Source organism: Arvicola amphibius, chromosome 18 (assembly GCF_903992535.2).
Source record: "Arvicola amphibius chromosome 18, mArvAmp1.2, whole genome shotgun sequence".
Taxonomy (NCBI): domain Eukaryota; kingdom Metazoa; phylum Chordata; class Mammalia; order Rodentia; family Cricetidae; genus Arvicola; species Arvicola amphibius.
The window spans coordinates 12846590-12869737 of NC_052064.1; the positions used below are offsets into that span (position 1 = coordinate 12846590).

Sequence of the window (23148 nt, forward strand, 5' to 3'; positions counted from 1 at the left end):
ATGCAGCATAGACAGCAGGTCAACTTGGCAGCCAAAGGTGTGAAGAGGATGTCCTGAAGATTTTGCAATACTCATCCGGGTACAGACCTGGGCTTCTTGTGTTTATTTCCGGTTATTCTTGTGAGGATCTAAGTAAAAATGCTGAATCTTTGAAAAAAGAGCTTTCTATTAAATATGAGTGTATAGAAAGTATACCATGTGTGATGAAGCAGGTCAGACGAATTCTAAATTCTAAGCACATTACGTGTTTAAAAACTTAAATTTATATTATTTATTTTAATTGAAGAGTCAACAAATATTTGCTCTTGGTGGCTACAGTATAATATTTTGATATTGTATATAGTATAAAGGGTTAAATGTAGCCTAATACCAGGATTTGAACTTGAATTTCGTAGTCATAAACTTAAAATGTTTTAGTACTCAATATTCTTGCCATTTATTCTACTCAGTATTTTGTGTCAATTTTTCTTCTCATTTTGAAATGAAATTGGTTACATTAGCAGAAAAAGGAAGCATGAGGAAAATTGTGCTGAGCACTAAGTAATTGTGTGCATTGGTCCCCTTCTTCAGGTCTTCTACTCTATATTATTTGGGACTTTCAGTATTGGACATATTGCCCCTAACATAGAAGCCTTTGCAAATGCAAGAGGGGCTGCCTATGAAATCTTCAAGATAATTGATAACGTAAGTCTGACTGGCCCATTTATTCACCTACTTAAAAGATTGGCTACTGATCGAGTTAGGTTCACTTTTACTTCCTATACAGAGTAGTGACTGTAGCCTGGTGATCTCCTAACATATACTTCTGTTTAGGAGCCAAGCATTGACAGCTTCTCAACGAAGGGACATAAACCAGACAGTATAATGGGGAATTTAGAATTTAAAAATGTTCACTTCAGCTACCCATCTCGAAGTGGAGTCAAGGTACGGCGATAAATGATAAATCTATGATTCAATAATCTATTGGCTAGAGACACTCTTTTATATATTGTAAAACAAAGGCAAATAATTACATGTATGTTACCTATTTAAACCCAGTACTGAATTCAGCTTTCCTCTCATAGAACTTATGTGTGTATATCTGTCCTGGGAATTGCCCTAACATTAGCTTCTCTCCTGTCTTGGCAGATCTTGAAGGGCCTCAACCTGAAGGTGCAGAGCGGACAGACAGTGGCCCTGGTCGGCAACAGTGGCTGTGGGAAGAGCACCACGGTCCAGCTGCTGCAGAGGCTCTATGACCCCACAGAGGGCGTGGTGAGTGGTCGTGCGGCCAGCAGCGCTACCCTTGCCCATCGTTCTGACTCCATGGTTCTAAAGTGTGACAACCTCACATTCTGTTTCAGGTCAGTATCGATGGCCAGGACATCAGGAGCATCAATGTGAGGTACCTGCGGGAAATCATTGGCGTGGTGAGTCAGGAACCTGTGTTGTTTGCCACCACGATCGCTGAAAACATTCGCTATGGCCGAGAGAACGTCACCATGGATGAGATCGAGAAAGCTGTCAAGGAGGCCAACGCCTATGACTTCATCATGAAACTGCCCCACGTGAGTTGTGCCTGCCCCCTGGCACCCCGAGGCTCATGTGAACTTAGGACACTCCTGTTAGTTGGATGAACTTCCTTAGAGGGGAAGTCCAGTTTACTGTGGATTCTCCATTGCTCACCCTATCAACGTGTGGTAGATACTTGTTGCTAAGAACTGGACTGTGTTGCTGGCGAGGCTCCAGTGATGATTACGTCCCAATTTGAAACGTGAACTGAGGTAGTTTATTGCTTTACTACATTTCCTGTTATTTTGTTTGTTTCTTTATCGTTTTAATTGTAGAAATTTGACACCCTGGTTGGTGAGAGAGGGGCACAGCTGAGTGGGGGACAGAAACAGAGAATCGCCATTGCTCGTGCCCTGGTCCGCAACCCCAAGATCCTTTTGTTGGATGAGGCAACATCAGCCTTGGACACAGAAAGTGAAGCCGTGGTTCAGGCTGCTCTGGATAAGGTTGGTGAGCTATACTTAGAAAGGTCTGAATTATAAGAATATTAGTATTCCATTATTTGTGATTTTTCTTGTCTGTGTGACTGTGTATGTGTGTATGCATATGTATGTATAGGTGCACTTGAACATGTGTGCGCATGCATGGATTATCTTCCTTAATTGATCTCCACCTTCTTTTTTGAGACAGTGTCTGTCATCTGTCAGTGAACCTGCAGCTCACTGATTTGACAGCACAGACTGACCTATGAGTCTTAGTATCTTTCAGTCTCTACCTCCCCAGAGCACTCTTCTTTTAAAAAAATTCTATTTATTTTCTAATAATGTTTTTATTTATTCTTTAAGAATTTCATACAATATATTTTGGTCATATTCTTTGTTGGTATTATTGTTTTATGAGACAGAGTTTCCCTGCGCAGCCCAGGCTGTCCTGGAACTAGCTCCGTAGACCAGACTGGCCTTGAACTCAGAGACCCACCTACCTCTGCCTCCCAAGTGCTGGGATTAAAGGCCTGCACCACCACCACCACCCGGCTTTGATCATATTCTTTACACAACCGCAACCCCAATCTCTCCCAGATCCTTCCTCACCTTCCTACCAACTTACATCATCTTCTCTGTCTTCTGATGCTTAAGACAAACAAATCCAGAGTCCAGTTTGTGTTGGCTGGCCACTCCTGCGCACAGGGCCTGCCCTGCAGTGTGGTTGATGCACAATTTCACTCCATTGAAGAAAACGGATTTTTTTCTCTACTGTAGCTATCATTTATGAACAGCTCCTTGGCTAAGTGCAACTTCATGCCCATGTCTTCATTGAAATCAGAGACTGTTTTCTGTAGCTTTGCAGGTTTTATGTTGTCAAAGCACTGGCATTAAGTAAGCATAAGTTGAATGAGTGAGTCTTTACATATAGTTAGTTATTCATGTATCAAAAGTCAGGCTTCTGTGTCTCCAGGCTAGGGAAGGTCGGACCACCATTGTGATAGCTCACCGCTTGTCTACAGTTCATAACGCTGATGTCATTGCTGGCTTTGATGGCGGTGTCATTGTGGAGCAAGGAAATCACGACGAACTCATGAAAGAGAAGGGCATTTACTTCAAACTTGTCATGACACAGGTATGGTGGAACTCTGGAATTTTCCAACATTATCTTGGTGATAGCATACTACCATTTAATGCTATAGATGATTTAATTTGATTATCTTGAAAAGCAGGAAAAGTGCTTTGGATATATAGGATCAAGCAAGGGTTTTGTGTTGCCTTTTTGGGGAAAGAAAGAAGCTTAAGAGGGATAATTAACATTTAACAAGGTTTAGAGATGAGCTACCCATGGTAGGAGCTGCTGGCCACATGTGGCTACTGAACGTTAGAATATTGGTTCATCTGGAGTGTGAAATGTTTTAAGTACAAAAGGAACACTGGGATTCTGAAGGCCTAGTGTAAAAAATGCAAAATATTCCAGTAGCTTTTTGTATTGCTGCTTGTTAAATGCATAATATGTTGGGTGACAATAACATCTTGGATTCTCTAGATTAAATATATAGTGAAATTGATTTTTAACCATTTTCACATTCTCTAATGTGGCTGCTAGAACGTTTTAAATGGCAGATTTGGCTCACATTATGGGACACACCTCCTTGCCTCTGATTACACTAGTTCAAAGCAAACGTCTGAGTGCCCCAGAAAAAAAAGAGTGTTTCAGTTACTTTGTGTGGCCGTGATAAAGTGCCAGGACCAAGCACAGCTTAGGGAGGACAGGGCTGATTGCATCCTATGTTCCATCCTTACCATGAGTTCATCATCAGGGAAGTCAGGCCAGGGACTCAGGCGGGAAGCTGGAGGAGGAGCTGAGTGCTGGGGTCCTGGAGGAGTGCTGCTTACTGACTACTCCCTCTGGCTTCCTCGGTCTTTCTTGAACTACCCAGGACCACCTGCCCAGTGTGCTGGGCCCACCCACTTAAATCGTAAATCAAGAAAATACCCCACAGAACTGTTTAAATGCCAGTCTAACGGAAGCATTTTCTTTTTTTTTTCTTTTTTTTCTTTTTTTTTTTTTTTTTTGGTTTTTCGAGACAGGGTTTCTCTGCGGCTTTGGAGCCTGTCCTGGAACTAGCTCTTGTAGACCAGGCTGGTCTCGAACTCACAGAGATCCGCCTGCCTCTGCCTCCCGAGTGCTGGGATTAAAGGCGTGTGCCACCACCGCCCGGCTCGGAAGCATTTTCTTAATTAAGATTCCTGCTTCCTAGATGTGTAGGTTTGTGCAGTTGACCCATCAAGCAACACAGAAATGGCTAAGAGTATTATATTTGGTGGCGCTCCTTGTCACTCTGCGGCTGACATTTCATCCCACGAGCAAGCAGAGCAGCTTAGTCCCATCATGTCCCATAAAACCTTGGAACTTTTCCTGATTTTCCTAATGCTGATGCCCATGGACCCTTGTCTAACCCGTTTCTCCGTCTTTCTTATTTGTTTTAGACTACAGGAGATGAGATTAAACTGGAAAATGAAGCTTATGAGTCCCAAAGTGACACTGAATTGACTTCAAATGAATCCACATCCCCTTTAATACGGAAATGTAGCTGCGGTCCACAAGACCAAGAGAGAAGAGTTAGTGCGAAAGAGGCCCAGGTATGGATGTGGCTGTAGTCGTGGGGCTAAACCCTCCCTACACCCTTCCTTGCGTGTTAATTGGGTGAGCTAGGGCCCGGGGTAGGAGGAAAACAAGATATGACTGTATAAGACTCCTTCTGTCATGTTTTATAGATTATTCCAGAAATCAAAACCACAGCATTTTACAGTCAGTTCAGAATTTACGAGTAAGAATTCTTAGGAAGTTTTTTTTAATTTTGGATTTATGCAAAGAAACTGTAGTCAGTTAAGGGCTTTGCCGTGACAGAATACTCAACTGGAGCAGCTTCAGGGAGGATGGAAGGGTTTGGAGTGTCTCAGAGTTTGAGGGCGAGTTCATCATGATGGGGCTTTAGGGTGATGCACGCCTGTGTTCAGTTCCCTCCCCTTTGAGTCAGCCCCACAGTTAGGTCTTCTCACATCAGTTAAGCAGATCTTAGCCTGGATAATCCCTCTGACGCTTGTCTCCTTGGTTATTCTGAATCCTATTAAAATGATGACATTAGCCATCACCGTCGGGAATTCCTAAAGTCGGGAACGCTGAATAAATCTTAAAGCATTAGTAAAATAAGCTGTTTTGTTTTGTTTCATTTTTGTGGTGCTAGGACCTCATACTTTTAGTTGGGCACCTTACCAATGAGCTACATCTCCCACCCCTCATTTTACGATCGACTATAGCAAGTAGGACACAACTCTTCCTGTGTGCCCTTGTACTCTGGGCATTGGAGTCCAACCATATATATTTAAATAAACATATAGCCTTCAAGATTATGTTTATGAGAGTTAGAAGCACGTATTCTTTATAATCTCAGATGTCCGTAATAACAGAATTATTATGTGTTAGGTCAGTTTAATAATTTTTAAAAAGAGTGAGACTCTGGTGGTTCTGCCAGTATTACATTTTCTATTCTGTTTGTTCCCCATAGTAAATATTCTTGTCTTGTGAATTCTAGGCCAAAAGTATTGATAACATCTTGTTTTTTAAAAGAAGAATGAAACTGTCAGAGTTAGCTTCAAGAGAGTACTACCAGTCAATAAGGAATCATATTATATTCATTAATGATAATATGGATGGATGGAGCTATAGATGATAGACTTAATTACCAATTTTTAAATAATACGTCTATGTATATGAGTGTTTTGCCTGTATGTATGTATGTGTACCATGGATGTATTGGGAGGGGGGTACCCCTAAAGGCCAGAATCAGAATCCCAATGTAAGATGTGCCACAAGTGATCTTGGCAGGTCCCACTGCAGGTGGGGGATCGTGTACTAAACAGTATACACCATGCAAAGAGCTTGGAGTATGGAAGATGGTATTGGGAGGATACGTGAGAGGAAAGGAGAAAGAGAGGGAGGGAGGGAGGGAGGGAGGGAGGGAGGGAGGGAGGGAGGAGAGAGAGAGAGAGAGAGAGAGAGAGAGAGAGAGAGAGCGCTTGTCTCTTAAAGAGACAGGGTATTGCCTGGGTTCATTCTGCCAGGTGACAGGGCAGGCCAGCATAATCCTAACACATAGAACCATAGTTAAAGACAATTATGAATTGCCTGTGGGTGCTGGGAACAGAGCATGGGTCCTCTGCAAGATCAGCAAGTGCTCTCAACTGCTGAGACATTTCTCTAGCCCCCACATTATGAACTTGGTAAACTGTCCTGCTGTAATGCATGCGTTTTCTAGGATGAAGATGTGCCTCTTGTTTCCTTCTGGCGGATCCTAAAGCTGAACGTAACTGAATGGCCTTATTTAGTCGTTGGTGTGTTTAGTGCTGTTATAAGCGGGTGCATGCAACCAGTGTTCGCCATAGTATTTTCAAGGATTATAGGGGTAAGTGTCCGTGGCCTTTTTGTGTATTTGTTGTGTTTACCGATGAAGAATGAATGAACGGCTTCTAAATATGGCTCTACACATGGCTTGAATTGAGGAGAATAGAAGTCGAATTTGTAAGAGGAAACCGAATTTTTTATTTAAATTTTTAAATTTTTTTGAGACTTTCATGCAAGGGTACTGTATTTACATCATTTCCATCTTCTTTAGCCTCCTCTAGCTCCTTAGATCTACTCCCCGCCACTCTCAAATTATTATACACACACTCTGCTGAGTATGTTTAGTGGACGAACACGAAGAAATGAGGATAAAAGACAGTTGACAGAATGAGCTGTCCTTTGGGAGTGGAAAGCGTGTAAGAGCCAGAGAACCAGGCTCTGCTGCTGGATAACATGGGAGCTGTACCCATGAAATCTCATCAATATAATTGCCTAAACAAGACCCATTTGATGACCCGTGTGGGTGGGGACATTTCACAAGGCCCCATAATCAATCAATGGCTGCTAAGAGAGGGAGACTCCTCCATTTTCTTCAGGGATGAGCTCCGTGATACGGTATCCAGTCCCAAGTAATCAAACAGCTCAGAACACTTTAAAATCTTCGCATAGTAAAACAGTGAGTTGTTGTTGAACCATGGTGTTCCTTACCAAGCTTCCAAGTGGAGAGGATTTATTACAGTGTGTTTCATAGTAGGGTAGCACGCATTGATCTCTATGGGCCCGGGAAAATGCTGGGTGAGTCTGTGCATGGTGGACGATCTCTGTCATGAAGGAACCGATGCAGATGCCTTAGCGGGCAGCGTTCTGGAAGCCACCCTTGTTCCAGGATACAAAGTCTGTTTTGTCCCCCACACTGAGTGAGACTGGGATGGCCTCCCTGAGGAATGCCTTCCTCAGCCACAGAACTAAGAACCCCTCAAATATTTTGTCGCAGGTTTTCACAAGAGATGATGACCCCGAAACCAAACAACAGAATTGTAATTTGTTTTCGCTGCTTTTTCTGGTCATGGGAATGATTTGTTTTGTTACATATTTCTTTCAGGTAAGTGTCTACATTGCTTCTGTATTCATTTTGGAAGGTTTTGGAAACGAGTACTTACTTTGCCTGTTTATATATTAGTTCCTCTTTCATCACCTAGACTGGACCAGTCCTGTGGTTCCGCCTCCTCTTCTTGCTCCTTCCTCCTCTCTACCCTTTTCCCTACTACAGCCCTCGACCTGATCATGGTAGGGAGTGTTCTATGTGCTATAGAGTTTAGAACAGAGATGGAGACATGTGAATGGGAGCCCAGGGTTAGTTTAGCATCCATCCCCTGTGTATTTGGCATCTGCGTCTCTGGCCAGCCTTCTGTGTGACGCCTTCTCGTTTCTTCTTAGGGCTTCATGTTTGGCAAAGCTGGAGAGATCCTCACCAAGCGACTCCGATACAAGGTTTTCAGGTCCATGCTGAGACAGGTACGGCTGCTGTGGCTTGCACCCTGGGGTTGGGGAGTAGGAATTCTCTCTTGTGTTCCATGGACACAGATTGTAGGAGCGCTGTCAAGTTCCTTAGAGATCCTCCTGCATGGGTCTCCCTCGGCCTCCTCTTGAGATGCTGGTAAACCATCTGTCGATGTAGGCTGCGGACGTGCACTCTGTTCACTACAGGCGGGCACAAGGAACCAGATTGAGTTGGGACAAATGGAGTCTCCAGAGTAGATTCCCCTCTAGTCTTTTGGTCCAGTTCCGCGCACCGCGCCCCCATGTCTGCATTCGATGCGCTGGCACCCGGTTCGTGAGATTCGGGCAAGGGGCAGGAGGTTAAAATACACAAACACATACAGACAGAGAGACAGAGACACAGGTCATCCTTGAATTCCCCAAGAATGCCCCCTTTATTGTGTTCAGGAGCAGATTATATAGAGATAGCCATGCCCCAGCCAAACCCACCAGAAACCACTCTCCTGCCATCAGGAACTCCTGAAGGTCTCGTGCTCAGAACAGCTGTAGGCAATCAGATCAGGGGATTACAAGAAATTCAAGATCTGGGGTCTCACTGCTCCCAACATCTACCCCCTAAATTTTTTATAAAACAGTGTCTGATCTTAAGTATTCGGGGGGATGAGGGGTCAGTATCTCCAGGTAACATGTACTTCTGGCACTGCTGTGGCATCCGCCAGGCTAGGCACTGACTGGGCTGAGGCAATGTGCCTTCCACCACAGCCACCTAGCAAAGCTCTGCTCCAGCTGCCTTCTAGCCTCAGCTGCATTCATTCTGGGTCCAAACTGGTGCATGAAGTGGAGCAGAACTCAGGGAAGCAGGCTTGCTGCTCTGCAACCACTGAAAGGGGCCCCACTTAGGGAATTTGGGTGTTGTCAATCTGTCTGGCTACTTCCTGCTGAGTGGGGATGCTGCATTCTTGGGGGTATTTACTGCAATTCACTGCCATTTTTCCAGTCGCGCTCAGACACGGGTTAGGGTTAGGGTTAGGGTTAGGGGTCGTGGTCGTGCTGTGCTTCTACACCCTGAGGCCCACACTGGAAGCGGGCCTAGCGTTCTTGCCTCGTAGGTTCTCGAGGCAGATCCCGGGGTTTGGCGTTGCAGCCCCTCAGCGCTTGGCCTTGGAGCCACCGCTGCTCACACTCCACTGCCAACATTTCAGGAGGTCTCAGGGATTCAAACCACATGAATATCGAATAAATCCTTAGGCTCTCATCGTCTGTGGAGACAAAAACAGAACCTCCTTTCCAAAACATCAAATTCTTAAGCCCATATTTTAAAGTCAAGATACCTTTCTTAGCAGTTCCTAGAATCAAATGTCTTTCTCCAGTCCAGAACACAAAAGACAACACAATCATCATACATCTGTACACATTTATCTTTTTAAGCTATATACTTTCTATCTTTTCCCAATACATAAGTCCCCTCCGGCCAGGGACAACCCTGTTCGTTTACCCCTCTTTCTCGGTTGGACTTCCTGAAACCAAAACCGAGCGAAGGATGTCAGGATTAACACATATACCACAATCCACTCTCACCTTCTGAGGGCGACCTCTCAGCGTTCCCTAGTTCCCGATATCTCGGCTGGGACCTCCAATTTCCGCGCACCGCGCCCCCGTGTCTGCATTTGGTGCGCTGGCACCCAGTTCGCAAGATTCATGCAAGGGGCAGGAGGTTAAAATACACAAACACAGACAGAGAGACAGAGACACGGGTCATCCTTGAATTCCCCAAGAATGCCCCCTTTATTGTGTTCAGGAGCAGATTATATAGAGATAGCCATGCCCCAGCCAAACCCACCAGAAACCACTCTCCTGCCATCAGGAACTCCTGAAGGTCTCGTGCTCAGAGCAGCTGTAGGCACTCAGATCAGGGGATTACAAGAAATTCAAGATCTGGGGTCTCACTGCTCCCAACAGTCCAGCATTGAAAAACACAGAAACCAAAGTAATCTTCAATAGTGCTCATTACCTCTTCCTTCTTTCTCCTGTGAACCTGGGATACCCCCACCCATGCTTTTCATTCCACAGATTTAAGGTCATTGCCCTGAGCATCATCCCTCACTGCCTGCTTTCTTGGCTCCTCAAAGGCTAACATAACCCACTTAGAGTGTTAGCTCCCTTCCTTGAGAGGACAGAGTGCACCTCACACTTAGGATCTTCAAGACCCTCAAAACAGACAGTGAGCATATTTTCCTTAATGAAGAATTTGGATTTGGGAAAAGTATCCCAGGACAGCCCAGTTGAAAGAGGAAAGATTTTTTTAATCAATTATGAGAAATTTACATACAACCTTAAAACTTTTATGATTGATTGTCATTTACTATTAAATAAAAAAATGTTCAGGCATCCTAGCCCAGGCAAGCCAGAGGTTCCAAAGCATCAGTCTTCCATGTGGACAGTAACATCTCTTTGGCTGTTGTTTTGTTGTTATTTCAAGATTTATTTTTTGAAACTATGTCTATGTTGGGAGGGTGGTGACGTGCACAGGAGGGTGGGGCCTGCAGGCCATTGTTCACTCCTCCTGTTTAATGAGCTCCTCAGCCTCCTCTCTGGTTTCATGGCCTCATCCTCATCCCGGTCTGGAGGCAGTATGCATCCAGCAGGGAAGTCTCTAGATTCCACAGTTGCCAAAGTCCATGTGCAGCTCCCATCCACCTCAGCTGCAATGGCACCCCTGTCCAGACACCATAGGTAACTGCACAGCGGTGGTAGAAGAGAGGTTCAGGGGGACCCCAGTAGGACAAAAGAGTGCACAGGAAGAGGCTGGTTTAGAGACAAACACTGTGGGTTTGGTGTGTGTGTGTGTGTGTGTGTGTGTGTGTGTGTGTTTGGGCTACCGCAGCCTGGTAGCTTTTGTTAAGACCGAGTGCGCCTTGGCTCAGGTCACTGCAAGAGCTGTATCATCTTTCTCTTGGACGCGCTCTTCTCTTCCTTCCTTTGCGTGTCTGCTCCCAGTTCCCTTAGAAAGTCCTTCCTGCCGCTTCTTTGCCTTGTCCCTTACCTCTTTGTCCTTCTTTAATATGTTTTTGTCCAGAGGACAATGTGAATTTGTTTCCTCGTGCCTTCTGTCTCTGGAGCTGAGGCTGTATGATACCAGCAGCATGTCACTCTTCACTGTTTAACACTTGGAGTTCGGCTGGAGACAAGGAGACATTTTTATATAAATTAACACATAAAGCAGTCCAGTTGTGTGTTTGCATATTAACTCTCTTCTGTCTATTGAACATTCAATTCTGGATACTAAATGTGGGGGATATGTGATAGCTGACACTGTCACTTTCTCCTAAATCTCAGAGTTCCATAAATAGGGCATTACGATGAAAAAAAATACCTCTGTGTTACAGGACATAAGCTGGTTCGATGACCATAAGAACAGCACTGGCGCGCTGACCACCAGACTCGCCAGTGATGCTGCTAATGTGAAAGGGGTACGTGCTTCCTGCAGGGGGGATGTCGTTATGCCGTTTTGATCCACAGCATGAGATCCCGTTCCCTTAGAGCTGTTAGCTGTTAGGCTGTCTTTAAGAAAATATAAATAGGGGTTGGCAGAAAAAAATGTAAACATTCATTTAACCCACTGGGATATCACATGCATTGTAGCTAAGGTATAAAATTAAACATATATTAAATATATATTGCATGGTATATAACTTATAAGCATTCCTTTGATAAGGTCCATGGGGGACAGTTATTAGAAAAGACCCGCTGTGTGTGGTATCCTGCCCAGAAGACTCCTTGAGAGTTGCTGACAGAAGGGGAAGTACTAATAGTGCATCTTGAATGGTCAGTCTGTCTTACTGCTCAGTTAATCAATGGACAGTTGTAATCGCTACTCAAGAAGGACACATGACCTCTTTTTTAAAAAATATTTATTTATTTATTATGTATACAATATTCTGTCTCTGTGTATGCCTGCAGGCCAGAAGAGGGCACCAAACCCCATTACAGATGGTTGTGAGCCACCATGTGGTTGCTGGGAATTGAACTCAGGACCTTTGGAAGAGCAGGCAATGCTCTTAACCTCTGAGCCATCTCTCCAGCCCCAACACATGACCTCTTGTCAGGATGTTCTAGGCATACAGTTTAGAGAAGGAGGAAGAAAAGCTTCCTTAAAATGATTATAGGAAAAAAAATAAAAAAAATGATTATAGGAAACAAAACACATATTAAAAGTTAGAGAAGGAATAACTTTGAATTCTCACATCAATAGATTTTGATCTCGGGCTGAAGTTACAGTGTCTTCTGTACCCGCCACTTCATAACAATAGCCTTCAAGAAGATGGTGTGTAAATGCAAACATGTTCATTGTTGGGTCTCCCTCTGCCCTGAACTTGCTCTAGTGATTGTGCTTTGGTACATAAAGATGTCTTTGAATTGAGGAATCAGTCAGGGCTGGGGGGAGGTTCAGAAGGAAAGAGCACTTTCTCTGCAGTTTTGAATCCACAACACTCAACGTAAAAAAAGCCAGGCATGACTGACTGCATATGCCTGTAACCTCAGCACTGGGGGGACAGGGACAAGTGAACCCCAGGAACCTGTGAGCAAGGCAGTAAGGCAGAGAACGGTGGCAGGATCCCCCCCACATCCTGCTCTATCCTCCACATGGGTGAGTACGCCAGCATGCTCATGCACATGCACCCCACAAACACACACACACACACACACACACACACACACACACGTACCTCAAGACAAACACACCAAAGAGAGAAAAAGGAATCAGAATAGAGAGAAAAATCAGTTCTGGATTATTGATCCCCTGTCCTATTTTTGTAGAAGTCGGGGAAATCCTCATTTTAGAAACACAAATTTAGTAACCAAGAAGAAAATTTTAGTGTATTCACATGAAAGCAAATTCTCCTAAGTCGTAAGAGCACATGTATTTTACGGTTAATATAAAAATGTGTCTCTAATTTCTTATGTTTTTCAGGCTATGGGTTCCAGGCTTGCTGTAACGACCCAGAATGTAGCAAATCTCGGGACGGGAATTATCATATCTTTAATCTATGGCTGGCAGTTAACACTTTTACTCGTAGTGATTGTACCGCTCATTATTTTGGGTGGCATTATGGAAATGAAACTCTTGTCTAGTCAAGCTCTGAAAGACAAGAAAGAACTAGAGGTTTCTGGGAAGGTGAGTCCGACAAAGCACAATTCTTACCTAGCAGAAAAAGTTCTTTGGTGGTGATGTTCACTCTTTCCCTGTTGCTGACTGTGCCCTGAGGATTCTGTCCTGACCATTCTTTCCGCAAACTTCAGTTTCCTGCAGATTCATATCCGAAGAAAAGTGGGCAACACCTCTCTCAGCTCGAAGACTGGCAGCTGCTTTTCGTGGCTTTTCTGGTTTCGGGCTGCTGCCTGCACTTTCTCCTGCATTCCTTTCCATTCTTCTCTTTTCCCCCTTTTCCTTCTCTTCCCCACCTTCTCTGTCTTTCTGTCTTTCTTTCTTTAAGCCGTTCCTGTATGCGGGGACATAGGCACATTTTGTTATTTTGTTATGCATATTTGGAGAGATTCAGTATGTTAAAGTCCTAAGAGTGTTTATTTGCTCCACTTTAGACTACTGCTTTCCTCTTTTCCATGCCTCTCCCCCCCCTTTCTCTCACATATGCTGTCTTCCCCTTGGTCCTGTTTGTTGTGTACCCTTAGCTATTTTTTTTCACAGATTAACACATGCTTTTGTGGGACTTACTGGATTTCCTGGCAAATATTTTGTTTCTTGTCCTGACCCGACCAGGTGTGTTCTGCTAAACAGCTCATTAGGTGAGACCGATGGACACACAGGCTGTGCTCTTCGTGGCTTAGAACTAGTCTCTCCTGGAGCCAGGATCCAAACTCAGGCAGTGGCACTCCTGTTCATTAGCTGGGAAGCCACATTCTGTTACTGTGGAGAATAGTCAGATGTCACATGCTCTCCCAGAAATGAGAGTTTGGGACAGGGCTGCCCCCTCAAATGAGCCCAGTGTCTACTAGTGCTATATCTACGGATGGATTTTCCAAATTCCCAAGACTTAGGGCCTAGCCCAAGGCAGATGTGAGTCGACTTGGGCTCCCAGTGGGTGTGTGTTTGGTACTTTGTCTCCTAGCCAGGCACCTCACTGACACGAATGATTAGGAAGGTCCCAGAAGTTAGTCATCACCCAGGTGCTTCACCCTGTTTCCCTGGAGTTTCTCTGAGAGAAAGCCATATGGCCAGCTTTCTTGCCTCCAACTATTGTTTCCAGGGTCAGACTTCACAGTGGGAATGTCCTCAGAGTGCTCTGGCTCGAGCAACCGAGGCCCAGCTTCCTGAGTAAATAACTTCAGCCAACAGTGTGTTTGGGTTCTTTGTTTCTGTGGTGAAGACTTTTCATTTGAAGAAAAGCGTTGCGATTTGATAGCACCGATACGCTTCAAATGTCGTAGAGTGACTGTGGGAAGACGACCAGTCCTAAGATCCAGGCATCTGGTACAGGCTCGTGAAGTTACTTCAGCATGAGTGAGGAAAGGGGCACAGCTAGAGATGAATGTGTCTGCCTATGGCAGATTTTCAGAGTTACGGCCAGGCTCTAATTCCGTGGTAGATCCCTAGAGGGACTACAGTGCATAGAGACTCTGGCGGTGGCTATTCCAGCCATCTACTTAATATTAAAAATCAACCTCATTGTTATAATTCTCAGGTTGCTAATTATTATTAAATAGATGGCCTATAGCCGCTATCACATTGAGCTGTATGTGTATTCCCTCACTGAAGGCTGTCAGTGACTGTGCAGAATTGTCCCTATTGGACAGATGATAAAGCCCAAAGTTTAGAGAGATCCTGGATTGTGTCCAAAGCCACAAGGTAGCGGAGGTCTCAGTGATCTAACTCTCTAGACTTCCCCTCCTGTATTCTACATTCTTCACACAAGTCCGTTCTCGTTATCTGTTAGATACAGATTGGGTCGTGCTAGCTCTAGTCTCCTGTATTCTACATTCTTCACACAATCCCATTCTCATATCTGTTAGATACAGATTGGGTCGTGCTAGCTCTGCTCTCCTGTATTCTACATTCTTCACACGATCCCATTCTCATATCTGTTAGATACAGATTGGGTCGTGCTAGCTCTGCTCTCCTGTATTCTACATTCTTCACACGATCCCATTCTCATATCTGTTAGATACAGATTGGGTCGTGCTAGCCTGTACTTTAAATCTTGCAGTGACTTCTAACAAGTTGTACACAGTCCAAGCGTCTTTCCCCAGCTGCAAACCCGATGTGGTCCAGTCCTTGATGACTGTTCTCTTTGCGCTGTAGTCTTCATTGTCCACACTGCTGCATCTGCCAGGGGCTGGGCAATTCCTATCACGCGACTCTGCTTCCCTTGGATCGCGTGGACGACTCATTTCCATCACTCAGGTTTTTGCGTTGTGTTTTCAGAGGCCAAACACTTACTGAATGTGTGCCTCCTCTGACGTTTCTGTCCTATTTCTTTATTAACGAACGGGGTGTATTCCTTGCTAACACTTAAGTTCCATGAAGGACAAGCCTGTGTCGGATGATTTGCCTCTAAAGAAATGAGGTAAGCTTAAGATTTCTAAGCAGTTCTGTGTAATTTCACAGAACACATACTTGAGTGTGTGATGCCAAGGGCTGCTCATATCCCAGCAACGGAATGTCAGGGCCTTCTTATGTCCTGATAGTGTGGTGACGCAGACTGTTCTTGTCAGCCGGAGTCATGGTGTCTGGGAAGACAGAGCTGCTCGCCATTCTCATTCTGTGCTGTCGGAACGCGCTCATAGTCTCGACTGTCTACGGCTTGTGCTTGGCAGTGTGCAGTCGTGTTCTTATGGACTAATGAGCACTACTGAAAACGTGTAGGGTTTTTTTCAGTCTTGAAAGCCATCATCAAACATGATTTTTTGAAGGCAGGAGGAAGAGGGTAAAGAAGTCATTTTTTTTTCAAAATCACGTATTTTCCTTTTCTCCAAAGTTATTTAGTAAATGATACTTTCTGAACAAAACAGTGCTATTTTTTTTTTTTTTACTCTCCCAACTAGAAATTCTTCATTTAGGGAATTACTTAGTCTTTAAAACTTGTGGAGATTGAAGCTGTAAGGGTACAAGGTTCTAGTTCAGGTTTTTCCTAATCGCTTCATTGCGCCTCCAAATGAAGAGATGATTCTGTAGAGTAGAATGTCATTTCAGTGATCATTCGAAGCCTGTGCGCGAACTCTCCTTTTTCTCAGCGGTCCCCCGGTGCCTTCACAGGAAGTCTTTCAGACATTTATTGAATTTGATCATGGAACTTGTTTCCCGCCACCCTCTGCTATGGTTTGTTCAGTTGTCTTACTAACCCGGCGCAGCGCTTCTATTTATTTGAACCCCTGTAATTAAAAGTAGTTTAATGTATCTCAACAAAGATTTTCTGGATCATTTTTTTCCCTCTAACATCTGACTTTATTCTCAAATGCATATGTGTTTGGTGTGTGTATGCAGTTGTACGTGAGTATGGGTGCCGTGTGTATGTGTGGGGAGGTCAGGCAGGCTCGGGTCGTTTCTCAGGAGCCATCCTCCTATCCTCCTTGTCTTTGAGTCAGAGGCCCTCCCTGGGACCTAGAAACCACTGGTTAGATTAGACTAGCTCAACAAATCCCAAGGATTCTTCTCTCTGCACTTCCCCAGTGCTGGTATTACAAGTAGAGTGAGAGAGAAAGTGTGTGTGTGTGTGTGTGTGTGTGTGTGTGTGTGTGTGTGCATGCATGTGCCCATGCATGAGTGTGTGTGTGCCCATGCATGTGTGTGTGCATGTGCCCGTGCATGGTTATGGGTATATGTGTGTGTGTGCGCGCATGTGCCCATGCATGGATGTCTGTGTGTGTGTGTGCATGTGCCCGTGCATAGGTGTGCGTGTGTGCGCACGTGCATGTGCCCATGCATGAGTGTGTGTGCCCATGCATGTGTATGTGCCCATGTGTGTGTGTGCATGTGCCCGTGCATGGGTGTGTGTGTGTGTGTGCATGTGCTCGTGCACGGGTGTCTGTGTGTGTGTGCATGTGCCCATGCATAGGTGTGTGTGGGCGCGCATGTGCCCGTGCATGGGTGTGAGTGTGTGTGTGTGCATGTGCCTGTGCATGGGTGTGTTTGTGTGTATGCATGTGCCCGTGCATGAGTGTGTGTGTGTGTGTGTGTGTGTGTAGTGACCATGCAGAAAAATGATCTATGATAGCCATACCTTCAGATTTAAGTGAACGTATAAAGTGTGCAGCTAGCAAACCAGAGTACAAGAATAATAGCAACTAGCAGATAGATAGAAGCGACAGATAGCTAGCAATACATCATCAAGTAAAATACTCAAAGCATACAACAGAAATGACTGAAGCAGACTGCTTGAGAGAGCAGATAAAGGTAACAGCAAATCCGAGCTTAAAGTATTGAGTCGAAATCGATGGGAGAAGAAACAGCTGTGCTGGAGTTACCCCCTGTTCCATCCATAAATGAGCTTCTTCTAGAGGACTGGGTTCCCAGCACTCACTCAGCAGTTCACAGCCATCTGTAACTCCAGTTCCAGGGCATCTGATGCCCTCTATGTCTTCCATGGGCATGGCATGCAAGTGGTGCACAGACATACGCTGATATTGATAACCTAAAATGATTTTTTTATCTCCTTTTCATATTTAGATAATTTGTACAAGATTCAGTGAAAAATAAGTGGGTTTTATATTTGGGGTGTTGTTCTACAAATTAGGACATAATGGAATGTGTCCTTATGAAAATCAGGTCTGCCCGGCGAAAGAGCCTGAGAGAATATCTAAGAGGAACTTCTCTTGGTGACCTAGAGTTTTAGAGCTAAAGAAATGGTAGGGAGCGTCTATCCATCCCCTTCGTTTTACAGATGAGAAGCCACATACACAGTAAATTTGCAGGAAAGTAGAATTGGAGTAGGTCATGTTAAATAAGAAAAAGACAGGTCTGTTTTATTCCATGTATAGAGTATGTTAGAAGATGAGAGAGAAACGTCTGGACCCAGGAAGGGTTGAGGAGAGGGTGGAAAAGTAGATGGGCATGATATGTGAATATATGGAAAAATACCAGAGAATCCTGTCCGTCTGTACAATATTTGTTGATGACAAACAGCATTTACTGTCTTTGGCCTAGTGATTTAACTTTCAAAACTTTTTCCTAAGTAAATTAATTCATACCCGTAAATCCTCGCATTCAAAGATGTCTATGGGGATAAGAATTCAAAGTGTTGCTGGGGCCGAAAACAGGTGCATTGTTACGGTTGTCTGTGGTACCGCACTGCATGTATTCAGTAGCCTTGGAATGCTCTTTACCAAAGACAGTATAGTTTCGGAATCCGCTTTATCATTAGCGATGTGTAAACTTGGGGGAAGAGCCCTGCTTACGTGAAGGTCTAAGATGCTGATGTGGAACTGTTTATTTTGTAGCATATTCCAGATAGGTCTTAAAGCACTGGCACTTATAGATAAATATCACATTTTTAAAAAATATGCAAAACAAAACAAAAAATGTGTAAAGCCAGGTGTCACAGTGCATGGCAGTATTAACCGCACCCAGACGGACTGGGAAGTTCTCAAGTTTTAGGTCAGTCTTGCATATTTTGCAAGACCCTGTCTCAAATAAAAGAATAAACAAGGTAAAGCAATTGAAGGTTGAAATGTCCACTGTGTAAGAAAGCACTGTAAAGGACATACAGAATTCTCAAGTACCTCTTTTAAAACCAAGTAAAGACAGTGGCTTTAGGCCGTCTCTCTAAAGAGGGCGGGGCGGGGGGAGGAAGATTAGTGGATGTCCCATACAGACCTGAAGTCCAGTTTGAGAAATTATTTACTATTCTTTTTCAGTAAAGAAGATGCTCATAGAGAATACTACATGCTAAATAAATACATTGTAGCAACTTACTTTTATTAACGATATTTATAGATTTCAAAAGAGATCCTGTTGGGTCTTGTGCCTGTTGTTTTACAGATCGCCACTGAAGCCATAGAGAACTTCCGCACTGTCGTCTCTTTGACTCGGGAGCAGAAGTTTGAAGACATGTATGCTCAGAGCTTGCAGATACCATACAAGTAAGAAGCCCTGAAGAGTGGGCCAGGGCTCTCAGGGACGGGGGTTTTCTAGTGAGGACTTCCGTTTTTCAGGATCGCTTTTGCCAGAAGGTAGAGTGAACAGAAGAAAGTACTAGAAGGAACGCCTGAGACTATCAAGGGAGATGAAGAGACCTGAGTTTAGGTCATCTATGAGGTAGAGCAGTGCAGGCCGGGGAGGACAGAGAAGAGGACCACGGATGTCTCTGGTGTCCAGTCGGGTTGACGACCCTGCTGTTTGCCGTATCTGGAGAGTCGGGGAGGTTCTCTATGGAGGTGTTGTGGGACACTGAGGGGATCTCCCCAGGATACTTTCTGCTCCTTCCTTTCCTGGGGAGACCTTCTCTTCTCCCTGTACCCCAGCAGTACCTATGACAGCTCTAAAAGAAAGGTGACCAGGATACTGGCGAGCCCAGCCTTGGAGTCTCAGCTCCTCCTCTAGGACAAGGCGAGAACTAGACCTTTCTGAAGGTTTCCAGGCACCTTTGTCATGATCATGGCAGGCCCTCTTTTTCTGAGGAAAGTTTTCATTTGAAATCCCAGTAAATTGCCAGGTGGTGGTGGTGCAAGCCTTTAATCCCTGCCCTCAGGAGGCAGAGGAGGGTGGATTTCCGTGAGTTCAAGGCCAGCCTGGTCTACAGGAGCTAGTTCCAGGACAACTAGGACTTACACAGAGAAACCCTGTCAGAAGGAAAGAAGGAAGAGAGGAAGGAAGGAAGGAAGGAAGGAGAAATCCCAGTAAGTGGCAAAGACAAGAAGAAAGATGGTGGTTTTAGCAGGATAGGAAGGTCAAAGGGCTTCCTATCCCCACCCTGTTCCTGCCCTCACCTCACACCCAAGACCCTTGAGACATTCCTGCAATGTTAATGCTTTGTAAAGCTTCCCTGGCTCCAGGCACTTAAGTGCCTTTTGCTTCCCCTAAACATGGTGGCTGCATTGATGCTGTGCACCTCATCTAGATCCCCACAGAGGACACTCCTGCTGCTCTGCCACCCACAGCTGGAGGGTGTTGGGTAGAGGTGTTGATCCCCAAGTGGGAGTGGGGAGGACCATTCATTTGTTAATGTAAAACAGGCTCTTCTCAGGGTTACAGGTCTGGTTATCAACCCACTAAGAGGTAAAAGTCCTACACTAAAGATGGAGACACCATTGCATCTCAGAGATGAGACCGGTTCAGTCAAAGGACGCAAGCCGAATTCTTTAGGAATGGAATCCACTGTATCTGTCCCTCTTGTGTGCCCCTCCCCCAGCCCACAGGAAGTTGCTTGAATGACTGAGAAATGAAGCGGGGTGAATTTGGGTTCTCTTCTTTCCAGAAACTCTTTGAAGAAAGCTCACATCTTTGGGATCGCGTTCTCCTTCACTCAGGCCATGATGTATTTTTCCTATGCTGCGTGTTTCCGGTTTGGTGCCTACTTGGTGGCTCATGAACTGATGACCTTTGAAAATGTTATGCTGTAAGTATTGGGTTCTTAAATAGATAAAAATATTTGATATATTGCTTTGTTCCAAGCTTTTGAGCCAATTAAATTTTTTATGGCTCAGCAGATTTGTAAAAATACTTCTAATTAGTAAAGGCCAGAGGAACCTTGCAAAAAGAGACCATTTAAAAAAGATTCCATGCCATCAAACTTCCATGCCACCCTCTGAATGTGGCTGACAATTGGGGCAGACTGAGAAGCCAATGATAAGGGCACTGGGATTTGTTTCTACTGCATGTACTGGCTTTTTGGGATCCTATTCTATTTGGATGCATACCTTCCTAAGCCCAGATGGAGAGGGGAGGGCCTTGGACTTCCCACAGGGCAAAGTGCCCTGCCCTCTCTTAGGACTGGAGGGGGAAGGGGAAGGGTGAGTGGGGGAGCAGGAGGGAAGTGGGAAGAGGGGAGGAAGTGGAAATTTTGATTGGTATTATTTATAAAGTAATAAAAAGAGATTAGTTAGCCGGGCGGTGGTGGCGCCCACCTTTAATCCCAGCACTCAGGAGGCAGAGGCAGGCGGAACTCTGAGTTCAAGGCCAGCCTGGTCTGCAAGAGCTAGTTCCAGGACAGGCTCTAGAAACCACAGGGAAACCCTGTCTCGAAAAACCAAAAAAAAAAAAAAAAGATTAATTACAAGAGTTGGGGCAATGGGGAAAGGAGCAGAGGAGGAGGACAAATAAGCCCAAAGCACATTCACAAACTCATATATATATACATATGTATGTATATATACATATATATATATATATACACATGTGTGTGTGTGTGTGTGTAAAAATGCCATAAGGAAGTCCATTACTTTGAATTCTAATTTAAATCTGTAATAAAATAAATTTATGTGAATTATGCCAAAAAAAAAAAAGATCCCATGCTAGGTCATGGTGGCCTATGCCTTTAATCCTAGCACTTGGGAGGCAGAGGCAGGCGGATCTTAGTGAGTTCAGGGAAACCTAATCACACCAAATAAAAAAAGTTTGAATAATATATGAGGAAAATTAGCTGTCCATGTGTCTTATTACAGTATATTTTTTAGTATGTCTATAGAGCCAGTGTTATTTTAGGCTTTTCCGGGCTCACTGCTGAGGACATGCTGAGATGCTCATGGAGAAAGGCAGTGATTGGTCACCAACAACGCAGAAGGCCTATTGGCTGATGTTCCAGTACATGATGCTAATGTAAGCTTAGCAATAGATTTAATCCAACACGGTACCTATTAAAACAGAAGATGCAGGTCAGTTTAGGGAAGTGTCAATAGACCTGACATGGCTAAGGTCCTCTCTGGTCTGTGCTGTGATAGCAATGCTACAAATGCACACGTTTCATAGGTTTTGTGAGAACATGATGCCTTTCCAACAGCCAGCCACATTGGCTCAGTGACATGGAATTAAAAACATTTGTTGTGCTGGTCTGAGTTGGGCATAAAAGCTCTCTCATCCAACCTCACTTCTGTGTTAAAGGAAGCTATAGATACTTGGCTTGGGGAACGTCAGGGATGTCCTCTGTGTATGCTTTATCTCGCAGCTACCTATGGTAGCGAGGCGGGGGCGGGGGGAGAGAGAATATAGAGATGAAAATGAACAAGATGGGGAGCGTACAAGACCTCCAGAGTCACAGACCTCCGACTGACAACCCCGACTTCTGCCGTTCTTGTTGACTGAAGGAAGTCTCATGTCAAACCCAGATGGAAAGGGTTGCAATCCACACATCATTTTCAAACAGAAGTATTTGTGAAGGTCAGAGAGGGGGGGGGGGAGTGTGGACTGTTGGAGCCAGCCACACTGCCATGCACTTAAGGAAGAGTGTTTCATTTGAAGCTGTTTTGCTTTACAGTGATTTGATATCATTCTTCCCAGTGAATTGGTTGCTGTTTTCACTCTGCTTCTCTAGAAGTGTCAGTTGTGTTTTGGACTATGTGCTGATTAAAAATGAGAACTATGCATAAAGAGCATCATGAGGTGATGCACTTTGTTCTCTGAGTGCGAGGGTTCCTTGGCGGTGAATGTGATAAAATATCCTGACAAAGGCAACTGAAAGAGATGGAGTTATCCAGGCTCACAGTTTGAGGGGCTACAATCCATCATGACAGAGGCCTGGTAGCAGGAATGTGGACAAGGCCAGCGGGTTGTATTACCTCAGCAGTCAGGGAGACAGAGAATAGACCGGAAGTTAGGACAGGATGTAAAACTTCAAGGCCTGTTCCCAGTAACCCACTGCTCCTGCAAGATTCCAGCCCCTAAAAGTAATACAACCTTCCAAACAGAGCTTCCAGCTGGGGTCCAGGTGTTCAAATCACAACACTGGGTGCCTTCGCATTCCTCCCTAAAATAAAATTTAAAATTATGACAGTGACTTCCTTAGTCATTGTTCTGATATGTACAAACGATATTGACATGAAGCTGTGTAGTCAGACAGGTCAGCACTGCTCTGTTTAACGGTGTTCAGAAAGAAAGTTGTTTTCTGTTTCATTTCTCAATTTTTAAATGAAATCACGAACACATGAAAGGAAGCAAAGCAACCTCATGACGATCTTTTTTAACGAAGAGTGTGAGCGGTGTGCCACAGCTGCCAGATGTTGGTATGTGGCAAGGGACAAAGGTGACATGGCCTCTGAGATCTGGGAGAGTGGAGCGGGTGTTGTCGGGCCTGCCTGGAGAGGAGCATGTGAGTGCATGTC

General features: G+C 44.6%; 1 protein-coding gene across 3 annotated transcripts in view; it reads left to right on the plus strand.

Moving 5' to 3' along the window:
- Window positions 1–23148, plus strand: part of LOC119803922 (multidrug resistance protein 2) — a 56849-nt gene that overhangs the window by 20009 nt on the left and 13692 nt on the right. Inside the window, exons 10-23 of one of the 3 annotated variants that reach the window (XM_038315405.1) lie at window positions 571–684; window positions 814–924; window positions 1129–1254; window positions 1344–1547; window positions 1827–1997; window positions 2947–3108; window positions 4467–4619; window positions 6296–6442; window positions 7376–7483; window positions 7819–7896; window positions 11268–11351; window positions 12854–13057; window positions 18875–18975; window positions 20310–20450. In XM_038315405.1, coding sequence (XP_038171333.1) covers window positions 571–684; window positions 814–924; window positions 1129–1254; window positions 1344–1547; window positions 1827–1997; window positions 2947–3108; window positions 4467–4619; window positions 6296–6442; window positions 7376–7483; window positions 7819–7896; window positions 11268–11351; window positions 12854–13057; window positions 18875–18975; window positions 20310–20450 — 1904 coding nt within the window. Of the gene's footprint in view, window positions 1–570; window positions 685–813; window positions 925–1128; window positions 1255–1343; window positions 1548–1669; window positions 1998–2946; window positions 3109–4466; window positions 4620–6295; window positions 6443–7375; window positions 7484–7818; window positions 7897–11267; window positions 11352–12853; window positions 13058–18874; window positions 18976–20309; window positions 20451–23148 lie in introns of those variants that run through there. The other 2 variants (XM_038315406.1, XM_038315407.1) reach the window with 2 other exon arrangements.